Raw genomic sequence first — 13,433 nt, forward strand, 5'->3', positions numbered from 1 at the left:
AGTATACAGATCAGAGAAGCAATCCCAAGTGTCAGTATATGTTTCCTATGAAGACGCTATACTTTCAGGATCTGTAGGAACAGTCATAAGAGACTTCATGGACTCCCTGGGCCTATTGTGACACTAACTTGGGCCAGAACTTCCTTTTCCCCTGACCCCCATGAGCTCTCATTCTGAGCACAGGTGTACTTAGAGTCCCCAGGGATTAGCGTTAGCATAGAGCCAGTGATCAATAATATTCTGAATATCTGCCCTTCTGCTGTATACTACTCTGCTACATGTCGGCATGTTCTGCTAGGAAAGGCTAGGAGATTTTCAGTAGGTACAAATTGAGGTGCTACCACAAGGGCTTTAAGTATAAACCAGCCCCCTCACCCTTCCTCTAAGGAGCTTTGGGCCTGGGATTGGCTGAGGAGTCCTGCCTTACATCACTTTGCCTCATAGATTTCATTTCATCAAACCTCAAGTGTTTTTATATTTTCAGGTATGTAAATCAAGAAGAACCTTAGAAGATTATCCATTTATTTTAATCCTAGATGTCCTATGATCTCAGCCACTGTCAAAGATCCCTGTGGCTCAAGTCATTTTTTTTTATGTTCACAAATACTTTTATTTTTTATTTATTATTATTATTTTTTTTAGAGAGAGGGTCTTGCTTTGTCACCCAGGCTGGAGTGCAGTGGCACAATCATAGCTCACTGTAACCTCAAACTCCAGGGCTCAAGCTATCCTCACCTCTCAATCTCCTGACTAGCTAGGACTAAAGGCATATACCAGTACAGCCAGCTAATTAAAAAATATATATTCTGTAGACAGAGGATCTTGCTATGTTGCCCTGGCTAGTCTCAAAGTCCTGGGTTCAAGCAATCCCCCTGCCTTGGCCTCCTAAGGCTCAGGGATTACAGGTGTAAGCCGCCACACCTGGCCTATGTTCACAAATTCTGTGGGTCAGAAATTTAGAAATGACGCAGAGAAGAATATAGTCTCTCTCTAATCCATTTGGATTAATCAAAGGTCCCATTTGGAAAATTCAAAGGCTGGAGGATGGAGGCTTATCTGCAGGCCCATTTACTTACATACCAGGCAATTGATCCTGGATGTTGGCTAAGTACCTCAGTTCCTCTCCACATAGGCCTTTCATGTGATCTGTCTTAATGGGCCAGTTTGGGCTTCCTTGTAGAATACTGTCTGGAGGCCAAGGACGAGCATTCTCGCGAGAGATGCAAGCAGGTGCTTTATCACCTTTTCTTATCTAACCTTGAAGTCACACTGAATCATTGCTGTAATCACAGGCTCATGTATGTGCTAAGGAAGAGAAGCTAGACCCCCACCTCTCAATCAAGGAATGCCAACATCACATTGTAAGAGTGTGTGAAATGGGTTGTATATTAATGCAGCTCTCTTTATAAAACATATTCTGCTACGAATGGGAAGCATCAATTTTTTTAATCATCACCATACTGGTTCTAGAGGACTTATAATAGACAGGGCTTGTTGATCCCCTTCATGCAGAAATGATGGTTGTAAATATTTCATTGAATATATATCCATACATACATTGAATTTGTGTACCTTATAATACACAATATAGCTACCAGTAATGCCATCAATGAAGCCATCTGAATGTGTGCATGAACATTTAAGAACGTTTTATTTCATTTCAATGTCATAAGAGTATTGACCATCTCCATTAGAGAAATGCAAACCACAATGAGATACCATCTCACGCCAGTTAGAATGGCGATCATTAAAAAGTCAGGAAACAACAGATACTGGAGAGGATGTGGAGAAATAGAAATGCTTTTACACTGTTGGTGAGAGTGTACATTAGTTCAACTGTTGCAGAAGACAGTGTGGTGATTCCTCAAGGATCTAGAACCAGACATACCATTTGACTCAGCAATCCCATTACTGGGTGTATAGCCAAAGGATTATAAATCATTCTATAAAGACACATGCACATGTATGTTTATTGCAGCACTGTTCACAATAGCAAAAACTGAACCAACCCAAATGCCCATCAATAATAGACTGGATAAAGAAAATGCAGCACATATACACCATGGAATACTAATGCAGCCGTAAAAAAAGATGAGTTCATGTCCTTTGCAAGGACATGAATGAAGCTAGAAACCATCATTCTCAGCAAACTAACACAGGAACAGAAAACCAAACACTACATGTTCTCACTCATAAGTGGAAGTTAAACAATGAGAACACAGGGACATAGGGAGGGAAACATCACACACCGGGGCCTGTTGGGGAGTGGGAAACCAGGGGAGAAACAGCATTAGGAGAAATACCTAATGTAGATGAGAGGTTCATGGGTGCAGCAAATCACCATAGCATATGTATGCCTACGTAACAAACCTGCGTGTTCTGCACATGTATCATGTATCCCATGACTTAAAGTATAATAAAAAATAATAATAAAATTTAAAAAGTATTGACCATCTCCTCAAGGATTTTAAATTCTGATCAGGAGTCACTAAACAAATGTTTATAGGCTCTGTCATGCTTGTTATAATTATTAGTAGCTATTGAACTTCTTCCAGATTAAAATTTCTTGTTTTGGTGTGATTGCTTCTATTTAGATTCAACTTCTATTTTTGGCAAAGATCGTGTGGTTTTTTTAAAATTTAATTTAATTTTATTTTATTTTATTTTATTTTTTGAGACAGAGTCCCACTCTGTCACCCAGACTGGAGTGCAGTGGTGCAATCTCAGCTCACTATAACCTCTGCCTCCCAGGTTCAAATTATTCTCCTGCCTCAGCCTCCTGAGTAGCTGGGATTACAGGCTCCCGACACCATGCCTGACTAATTTTTGTAGTTTTAGTAGAGAAGGAGTTTCACCATCTTGGCCAGCCTGGTCTTGAACTCCTGACCTGTGATCCACGTGCCTTGGCTTTCCAAAGTGCTGGGATTACAGGTGTGAGCCACCACGCCCAGCCATGTTTTTATTTTCTAACTCTCAAGCTAAATGAACTGTTTTGAAGATGGAATGCCATGCCGAACTTTTCAGTCTTAATAATATAACCAACCTTAGCAGTCTGCCTGAATGCAGAAGTTAAGTGAATATTATTCAGTTCCAAAAATCCAGGTGTCATATCAACATATATAATAAATTCTGACTAAAAAAACTATGCATTGGAGGGTAGGTGTATTCTCTGGAAGGTAGTGAGCAACTTTTCAAAGAAACATTTAGGGAGAGAGGAGTAATTCTTCAGTGAATAGTAGGTCAGATAATTTGGGCATTTTCCAACACCATCTCCTATGCCCCTTGTCCTCCAAGCACATTAGATGACTCAGTCTTTCTGGAACTTCTGTACACGGCGTCTGTACATTCCATTTCTTCTGGGGATGTCACCTTCCCAACCCATTCTCTAACAAGCAAATTCCTGTTCAGCCTTAAAGACACATATTAAAAGTCATCTCTTCTGTGAAGCCTTCTCTTATACTCTGGAGGCCAAAATATTCACGTCTTCTTTTGTAGTCACAAAGCACTTTGTAAATATGCTACTATTACTACACTGCTTGCTTCGGGGGAGGTGGAGACGGAGAGAGAGGGAGAAGGGAGTGAGTAATATCTAATCTTTGTTTCCTATGCAATACTCAGCAATCAAGAGTAGTTTATTGCATAAATTATCAATTCTAAAAATCTGTCATTCCAAGGGCAGGAGAGCTGTTGAAAATGCAGATTCCTAGTCTTAATGAATCACACTTTCAGGAGGATGGATCTTTTTGACAAACAGTTCAAGTGATCAGTGAAACAGACTTTGACCATCTCTGCTCTAGGCTGGGCACCACTCTTTCTGCCCAGCCCACTCTTGCCTAAGAGCTCATTTTAGCTTCTCCTGTTCTTAGTTAACCTTGCTTTTCACATTTTCTAAGCCATTTATTTAACTCTGAATTCTTCCATAAGATTACTTTCATTTAGCTTTCAGATATGGATGTACATTCTGGACTGCCTGCCCTAGAATTTAGTCTTTTAGCTGACATATAATTTCATATATGTTTGTTCAGTTAACCTACATTGATAAGAACTCTGTGTGTGTGTGTGTGTGTGTGTGTGTGTGTGTGTGCCCATGCACATATGCACCCACAACATTTGAAACATGGAGTTTGTTTGTTTGTTTGTTTTTGAGATAAGATCTCGCTCTGTTTCCCAGGCTGGAGTACAGTGATCACGGCTCACTGCAGCCTTGACTTCCTGGTCTCAAGCAGTCCTCTCACTTCAGCTTTCTGAGTAGCTGTGACTACAGGTGTGCACTACTATGCCTGGCTAATTATTTAATATTTTGTAGAGATGGGATCTCACTTCATTGCCCGGTGTGGTCTTGAACTCCTGAGCTCAAGTGGTCCTCCTGCCTCATCCTCCCAACATGTTGGGATTACAGGCTTGAGCCACTGCACCTGACTGTTATGGAGTTTATAAATGGCTCAGTTATACTTTTTACTTCACAGTGTTTTTCTGATTATATGCTCATATTGTCAAAAGTATCACTAAAACTACAATGATAGCTGACAGATATTTCTTACAGGAGTTCAGAAAATGAGGGATTATGGTATAAAATATAATTAAAACTGTTTTCCAGTAGATAATGTTTTAAGAATTCATTTTCTAACCAAATTTATTTGGAAGTTATTTAATCAGCTACATGCATTCTAGTATTATGTCTTTCACTACTACCCTCCCTAACCAAATGAAGTCAAGAGAAAAACTGGAGAAACAAATTTCCTCATTTCTGTTTCTTAGATAATTCCTAACAGAGAACCCAGTCCCTGGTATTTAACTAAGTAGACCACAGGATTTATGCAATAATCTTTAAATGATTCAGTAACAGAAGAAAGTTAATTCTGCCTACTCTGCCCAAATGACTGAAATGCAGTCCTCTCAAGACACTTATCACAAAGAACCTACTCAAGAACGAGTCTATTAAAATATAAATCCCATTGTGGTCGGCAGAATAAAAATGCTATTATAAATCTTGATAAACCCTAACATAAGATAATGGAAAACTAAGTAATAATAATCCATGTCATATGACAATAGTGTCGTTTCTTAATAAACTAATTAGAAGACTGTATGTTATTCTTGTCAGGATAGCCCACTCAGTTCCATGAACTTTGTTCATGAATGCAAAAGTCAAAAAATCTTTTTCTAAAATTTTATTTAAAGAAGTTACTTCATCCAAGTTCAGGCAGCAAACAACATGGGCTCTAGTGAAGGTTATTTGTGCAATAATGATATTAGAAGCCTGGAAATGCTGCCTTTGCAAATGAAAAACAAAATAGGTCAGAACTATATGAAGAAATTTCTCTAAGGAAATGCTATTGTCCTCCATGACCAAAGGCATTATGTCTATAAATTCACCTAAGTGAAATTACATCCATGGCACCAGAAACCAACCCTGAAGCCAAACTGAAACAGGAGGGAACACGCAAAGACTTACAGTGCATTTCTCTGAGGATGTACCAGGAAAACAAAGGACTGCAACAGACTTGCCTCGACCCATCAGCTCTCAGGAGGACTACATCATTTCCATTCCAATAAAAATACTACACTGGTGCTCCGAGAGAGGGATGCAGAGGGCAAGGGATCTCCTTGTCCTAAATCAGGAGCTCCAAAGAGAGAAGACGGAATCCCTAAAGATAGAGATATGGAAAGCAGCAGTTAGGACCACTCTGCAGTCTGAATCCCAGCTTTTCCATTTGTCATTGGGACCTTGAGAACATTTTCTTCTTCTTTTAGATAGTCTCGCTGTGTCACCCAAGTTGGAGTGCAAGTGGCATAATCTCAGCTCTCTGCAGCCTCCGCCTCCCGGGTTTAAGCGATTCTCATGCCTCAGCCTCCTGAGTAGCTGGGATTATAGGTGTGTGCCACCACGCCCTGCTAATTTTTGTATTTTCAGTAGAGATGGGGTTTCACCCTGCTCTCCAGGCTGGTCTCAAACTCCTGACCTCAAGTGATCTGCCTGCCTCAGCCTCCCGAAGTTGGGAATCCCACACCTGGGATTACAGGTGTGAGCCATGGTACCTGGCCAAGAAAGTTTTCTTAAGTCCTTCTGTCCCTCAGTTTCCTCATCCAAAAATGGAAGTAATTATAATATTTGCTCGTTTGAATTAATGCAACACTTGACATATAGTCAATAAATGTTAGCTGTGATGATGATGTTACCATGTAGGTTGTTATTTGTGCCTCCCCAGATGAGAGACATTCATGGTGGAACTATTATGAAGCCTGGAAAACGACCAGGCTTGAACAATCTAGAATTAAAAGGCATTTGTATGATTGAGTTCTCGAGTTCTTTTTCCAGAACCGTGCTTTGGACTTTAATTTCTAATCTGTATAAAAATTCTGACAATCTACGACGATCCACTAAGTGAATTGAGAAGGAATCTAGGGAGGATCTGAGTTAGGCTTCACAGTAAGTTGAGAAAAAGATTTAAGGAATGGAGCCATAATGATTTTCAAGAATTTGGTGTTTGCCTTAAAAAGTTTAGTTTTCCAGACCAGGTGTGATGGCTCACACCTGTAATCCCAATACTCTTAGAGGCCGGGGTGGGACAATTGAGCCCAGGAGTTTGAGACCAGCTTGGACAACAAAAGGAGACAGACACCTCCATAAAAAATTACCCGGGTGTGGTGGAGTAGCTGTAGTCCTAGCTACTCAAGAGGCTAGGCAGAGGGATCGCTTGAGCCCCGAGAGTTCAAGGCTGCAGTTAGCTGTGATCTCGCCCCTGCACTCCAGCCTGGGTCACAGAGCAAGACCCCAACTCTTAAAAAAAATTTCTTTCCAGGCAATGTTAGTTTTAAAAAGTTACTAGAGTATTAGAAGTATAGATCACTTAATCTATGTAACTTTTCGGAAAAAATGCAGTGCATAAAAAGAATACTCAAATTTTGATCTCAGGTTATTTTCTCCAGTGTAAAAAAGTACTTTCCATCCAAAATCCATCCACACAACCTCAGACTTTCCAAAAAAGCGAGAATATATATATTTTTTAATCTCACATGAAACTTCAACATACCTAATACAAAACTTTACACACTCAGTGAAAGCTTTTGTTTGACCTTTTCAGAAGCATGTCAATGTAATTCTTCTGGTCAAATCTTAGGTTATCATTTGAGAGAAACATTTCTTTTAAACCCATTTCTCCCCAAAAAACTAAATAGCAAAGGGTTCAAACTGAGTTAATGTACAAATATTTAAAATCTGTTTTGATTACATGTGGTTAATTGTTCTTTCCTAATGCACTTAGTATATCTCTTGTGTCAAGTATACCCAATTGCAAAAAGGGTTCTGATGAATTTTTAGGCTTTCACACTTCACACTTTCTACCTCCAAATTGAGAAATTTCTCCTTCCTAGAAGAGCACAATAAATTGGCACCTACTCACACTTTATATACTAATTGACTATAATGCAGAAAAAAAATGTATTTTAATAGAAGGAAACAAAATATCCAACACCTTAGAGAAAGTAAGCAATAGGAAAATCATGGTCCTCTTGTGAACATTTTTCTAATGCAAAGTACTGGCCCCTAAGGAAGGACCTACCACACTCCTCCTCGTTGCTGGCTGGAATGTTGGCTTAGTCAGGGTTCCCAGCCATCTCCCCAGTGGGCAGGATCTCTTCTGGGAAAAATACTGTGACAGTGTTTGTAGTCCTGCCTTCTGCTGGGTTCTTTCTTGGTGTACCTCCAAGAATAGAATCATAGAAATGTAGAGCTAGAAATTATTTTGGAGATTTTGCATATTTGAAAAAATGAAATCCAGAAAAGGGAAGTAATTCACCCAAGGCCTAACACCTAATAGACAGTAGGACTGGAGCCCTATCTAATGGTCTCCATGGCTTCCAAATCCAGCTGCTGCTTTGGAAGAACTCAGAATCCATAATTTCACAGACATTTTTAGCTTTGTATTACTGTTATTAATAGAAGTAGAACTATATGTGCAGAGGATAAACATTCAGTGATTCAATCGTTAAAGTAACATTTGCATAACATGTTGTGAATGTATTCTATATAATAGACAATAACCAGATTTACTAACATTTATAATGTGTTTATATATTTTAAAAATGTTTAAACACTGTGAAAATAATGTCATCATCTTCAATAAAAATGTACCCGTGTTATCATTAACTAATTCAACCAACATTTTTGCCATTTCACCGTTAGCAGACATAGTCATGAGTGTGAAAAGATAGAAAAGACAGAAAACAGTTCTTGTTCTCACCTCGCCAGCAAACTGGGAAGGCTGACATGAAACAGACAAGTATGATACTGTGTGTTTCCAGCTGTGATATCACGTGGCGTGAGTCCCATGGCAGCACAAATGAGGGGCACTTAACTGTGGTAGGAGAAAAAGAAGGTTCCCTCAAGTAGGTAACACCAAACTTGAATCTTAAAAAAAGGAGAATTAGGAACAAAGGGCATTAAAAGGAGAGAGAACAGCCTGTGCCAAGCAAGTAGGTTGACAGCACGTGGCAGATTTGGAGAGCAAGTACATCCATATGGCTACATCCCAGAATTAAACAAGGGTGAGGACAGGCAGGGACCAGATCACGAAGAGCTTTGTGCATCATGCTAAAACATTTCAGTTTTACCAGAAAATAATGAGATGTTGAATAATTGTATGCTATAAATTAAACAATGTGACTGAAATTATACTATAAAGCTCTATGTTGTGTTTGGTTTGGTTTTTGCCTGCTCCTTAATATCAGATACCTTGGTAAAACACCTAAGAGTACAATGTGATAAGACCACCAGAATCTGATTGTGGTTGTAGAGTTGACGAAAATCTCAAGGTCTGCATCTATAAAATGGAAATTGTTATAGGATGGTAAAAAGTACATAAGTCCTGTTAAGCATTTATTACAGTGTCTGCTGTATTGCAAACACTCAATAAATAGAAACTGGCATCATCATCATCATCATTGTAAAAAGCTGAATTGCAGAAAATGGATTAGAATGCCGAGAGTTGATTTTAACATCTGGACTTAAGAGCAGTTGTCTGATTCTGCTTAATCTATATTGCTTAGAATAATAGAGCCCCTTTAAGAGAACTACTTTGTCAGAGGCATGGCTAGGAAAAGACATCAATTAGCAAAATACATTGATGTATTTGAAAGGAAATTTTCCACTGATTTTGTTGTCCAAGAGAGTGTAAGAAAAGAAAACTTGAGTTTCAGCAGTTAGGAGCAGTATCCTGAGAAGAGCTGTGTGTTTGAATTTATTGGTTATAGGTAGAAGAGAGAAATGCCAAGGTTCATAGATAGGAACTGGGGATAAAAATAAACTTTTTTATGCCTCCCTCTGTTGACGGACAGGTCCCCAAAATAGAGAGTATATTATGCTTTTAATTTGCCATTACATGATAACTAATTGTTTATAAAATACTCTTATACCATAATGACTGAAGTTTATTTTTTGCTGTGTTTTTGTATTTGGAATACTTTCTGTCCTTGTGCCAAATTGGAAATTTGAAATATAGTTCAGTAATTTCAATTTGGTTGTATTTAAAAATTAGGCAGGTCTAAATTAGATTTACTGTCTTTATAATGCCATCTTTCTATAAACAATGACTATATCTCAATATTCCATAAAATAATAGGTTTACTTTCTGTATTCTATTTTGTTAGTGCTCCTATATCCCTCCCTGTAAGAGAGAAAATCAGAAGAATTTGGAAAGTGTCATGAATTGGCAACAGTACTGGAAAGATGAGATTGGTTCCCAGCCATTTACTTGCTATTTTAATCAACATCAAAGGTAAGTTAATATTTGCATGTGCATATTAAAATTGTTTGTAGACTCTGCAACTTATTACACAGATATATCATCAATTATGCCCACTTGACAGCATGGAGATAGCCTCAACTCTTCCTAGCATGTAGTTAGGGAAACCCATATAAAGAATCTACAGAACAGAGAAAAAGACCTGTGTTGTACACCTTACCTTCTGAATACACTACAAAATGATAGTGACTTCAGGTAGGAACATTACTTTTCATTCCCTAAGAATTACAGATTGATGCACATGACCTAAATAATGTGCAGATTTGCCAGCACTTTTAGACTGCATCGAATCTTACCTTTCCTTTTCCTTTCTATTCTAATGAAGTGTTAATAACATGAGTTCACATGTTCACAAAACCTTACTTGACTTAGTACTTAGTTTATACCATATAAACCATCTAAAGATAGTTCCTTGGACTAGGGCACTTTGGTACCCACTCAGATTAATCAGTAATTTATTCATCAAATATTTATTGAGTATTCACAATTCCTTGCTGTCCATCTCCACTTGGATATTCCAGGGTTACTGCAAACCTTCACTTGCTCCCATCATCTCTGTCTTAGAAAATGGCATGACCATTCACTCATTTACCAAATCCAGAAACCTTTGAGTAATTCTTAGTTCATTTTTCTCCTTTGTACTTTGTAACCTATGTCACCATCATGTTTTTTTGTTTGTTTTTAGACAGTCTCACTCTGTCGCCCAGGCTGGAGTGCAGTGGTGAGATCTTGGCTCACTACAGCCTATGCCTCCCAGGTCCAAGTGATTCTTGTGCCTCAGCCTCCTGAGTAGCTGGGACTACAGGCACATACCACCACACCTAGCTAATTCGTGTATTTTTAGTAGAGACAGGGTTTCACCATGTTGACCAGGCTGGTATCTAACTCCTGACCTCAAGTGATCTGCCTGCCTCAGCCTCCCAAAATGCTGAGATTACGGGTGTGAGCCACTGTGTCCAACACATCATGTTGATTTTTACCTCTATCATGACTCTTCTCTGCCTCCCCACTATCACTGTCTTAGTTTGCATCCAGATTCTCAGCTCCATTAACGCAATAGTCTTCTAACAAGTCTTCCGCCTCCACTGTGGACCCACTCCAAGCCACTCTCCATAGTACTGCCAAGGTAATCTTTCTAACACATGAGTCTAATCAGGTTACACTGCATAGTTTCCAGAGTAAAGCTCAAACATCTTGGCATGGCCTATGTCAGAGACCTATTGCTGCATAACAAACCACCCTAAACGTAGTGGCTTAGTACAGCAATGACACATTATTTTTTATGATTCTATGGGTTGGCTGTGCTCATTTGCAGTCGGATGATGACTGAAATAGCTGCATGGTCCAAGATGGCCTCCTCCCTCACATGCCCAGCAGTCAGTGCTGGCTGTCAGCTGGGGCGCCTCAGTATCCCCACCACCTGGCCTCTCATTCTTCAGTAAGCTAGATTGCCTTCCTTACAACATGACAGCCTCAGACAGCATTTCAAGAGAGGCAGGTCTCGGCTCTGGATTTGAATAATATCACTTCTGACACATTCTATTGGTCAAAGTAAGTCATAAAGCCAGCCACATTCATGAGGTACTGGAGTAGGCTTTGCCACTGGATAGGAGGAGCTGCAAAACATTTGTCACCACATTTAATCTACCACAGGATACAAGGCTTCTCAAGATCTTGTCCCAGACTGTCACTTCTCCATCCTCATTTCCCTGCTCATACTCTTTGCAATAGCCATTCTGAACTATGTGCACTTCCCAGAATATTTCATACTTTTATATGCATGCCTTTTTGTTTGCTTTTCCTGCTTCTTGGTGGCCATACCGGAAACTCCTCAGATACCACCTTCTCTAGGGTGCCTTCCTTGATCCCCAAATTTGATTTAGTTCTATATCAGTTGAGATGTGATTTGTTGCAGGTAATCAGAATTTTGACTCAAAGCATCATAAGAAATCAGGAAATATATTATTTTATACATCAAGAAATGCAAGGCCAGGCATGGTGGTTCACGCCTGTAATCCCAACACTGTGGAAGGCTGAGGCGGGAGGATCACTTGAACCCAGGAGTTCAAGGCCAGCCTGGGCAGCATAGGGAGGCCCTGTCTCTACAAAAAAAAAAATTTTTAATTAGCCGGGCATGATGAGGTGCCCCTGTAGTCCCAGCTACTCGGGAAGCTAACATAGGAGGATTGCTTGGGCCCTACTAAGCCTTGAGAGGTTGAGACTGCAATGAGCCATGATCGCGCCACTGTACTTTAGCCTGGGTGATAAAATGAGACCCTGCCTCAAAATAAATAAATAAATAAATAAAAATAAAGAAAAAGGAAGAAAGACAGAAAAATGAAAATGAAAGAGAAATGCAGAGGTGGACAGATGTCAGGGTTGTTTGATGCAATGACTTAGTAGTGTCACCAAAACCCAGCTCCTTTTCACATCTCAGTTTGGCCTCAAGATGGCTCTTTTCACAGTTATAATATAGTTGCTTCAGTTCCAGGTGTCACAGCCAGATGCAGCAGTGTCCAAAGAGAGAAAGAGCCTGTCTTTCTTGATGCATTTTTCTTGGGATTTGGAAACCTTTTCCCATCTTCCCACAGGCAACCTCCCCTCATGTATCCTTGTTCACAGTGAGTTCCTTTGTCTACACCTAAACCGGTCACAAGAAAGAACAATCAGAATCAACCCCTGACTTGGGGCTAGTGTTAAGTCACGTGGAAAAGGGGTATACCCCTGAGTAGATTTGGGAAGGAAGAAGAAAGGGAACAAGGTGTTGTGGAACAACCAAAAATGCCAGCAAAAATTTGTGTCTCCCATACTCCATAGTCTTGTTTTTTGTTTTTTGTTTTTTGTTTTCAGGAAATGTTTCTGAGTCATAATATTCCATAGGCTTCTATGTACAACTCTATACCAGGGGCTTGCAATGATTGCTTCATATAACTAGGACAGAGGAGCTTGTTATTTTATTTATTTTATTTCATTTTTGTTTTGTTTGAGTTGGAGTCTTGCTCTGTCACTCAGGCTGGAGTGCAGTGGCATGATCTTGGCTCACTGCAGCCTCCACCTCTCAGGTTCAAGTGATTCTCTTGCCTCAGCCTCCCAAGTAGCTGGGATTACAGGTGCATGCCACCATGCCCGGCTAATTGTTGTATCATTTAGTAGAAATGAGGTTTCACCATGTTGGCCAGGCTGATCTTGAACTCCTGACTTCAGGTGATCCGTGCGTCTCGGCCTCCCAAAGTACTGGGATTACAGGCGAGAGCCTCTGTGCCCAGCTAGAGGAGCTTTAAAAAAAAAATTTACCACGGACCAATTAATTAGAATCTTTGGTGGTTGAAACCGGCCATTAGCATTTTATAAAATCGATGCTAGGGATTCTAATCTATAACCAGAAATTAGAGCCACTGCTCTACCCTTTCACTTACCGCCCATTACTGGAATTGTTTGTATGCCCATTTTCCTCACCAGACTGCACACTTGTTAAAGGTGTGGGCCAGCCTTCTTTGCTTATGTATCTCTAATATCTAGCACAATGCCTGATTTTCGGGTAATAAATATTGGGTGAGTGAATGAATAAGTGAATGCAATGTGTCAAATTAAAAGGAGAGTTCTTTGCTTCCAAGGAATTAGGATTTATTG

At 39.7% G+C, this 13,433-nt stretch overlaps 1 protein-coding gene across 2 annotated transcripts in view; it reads left to right on the forward strand.

Moving 5' to 3' along the window:
- The window catches only part of KCNMB4 (potassium calcium-activated channel subfamily M regulatory beta subunit 4), a 65,048-nt gene that overhangs the window by 24,725 nt on the left and 26,890 nt on the right, over positions 1–13,433 (forward strand). For both annotated transcript variants that reach the window (XM_005571531.5, XM_065524566.2), the window contains exon 2: positions 9,649–9,776. In XM_005571531.5, the coding sequence (XP_005571588.1) occupies positions 9,649–9,776 (128 nt within the window). The remainder of the gene's footprint in view (positions 1–9,648; positions 9,777–13,433) is intronic.

The sequence above is a fragment of the Macaca fascicularis genome, chromosome 11, assembly GCF_037993035.2.
Source record: "Macaca fascicularis isolate 582-1 chromosome 11, T2T-MFA8v1.1".
Classification (NCBI taxonomy): Eukaryota; Metazoa; Chordata; class Mammalia; order Primates; family Cercopithecidae; genus Macaca; species Macaca fascicularis.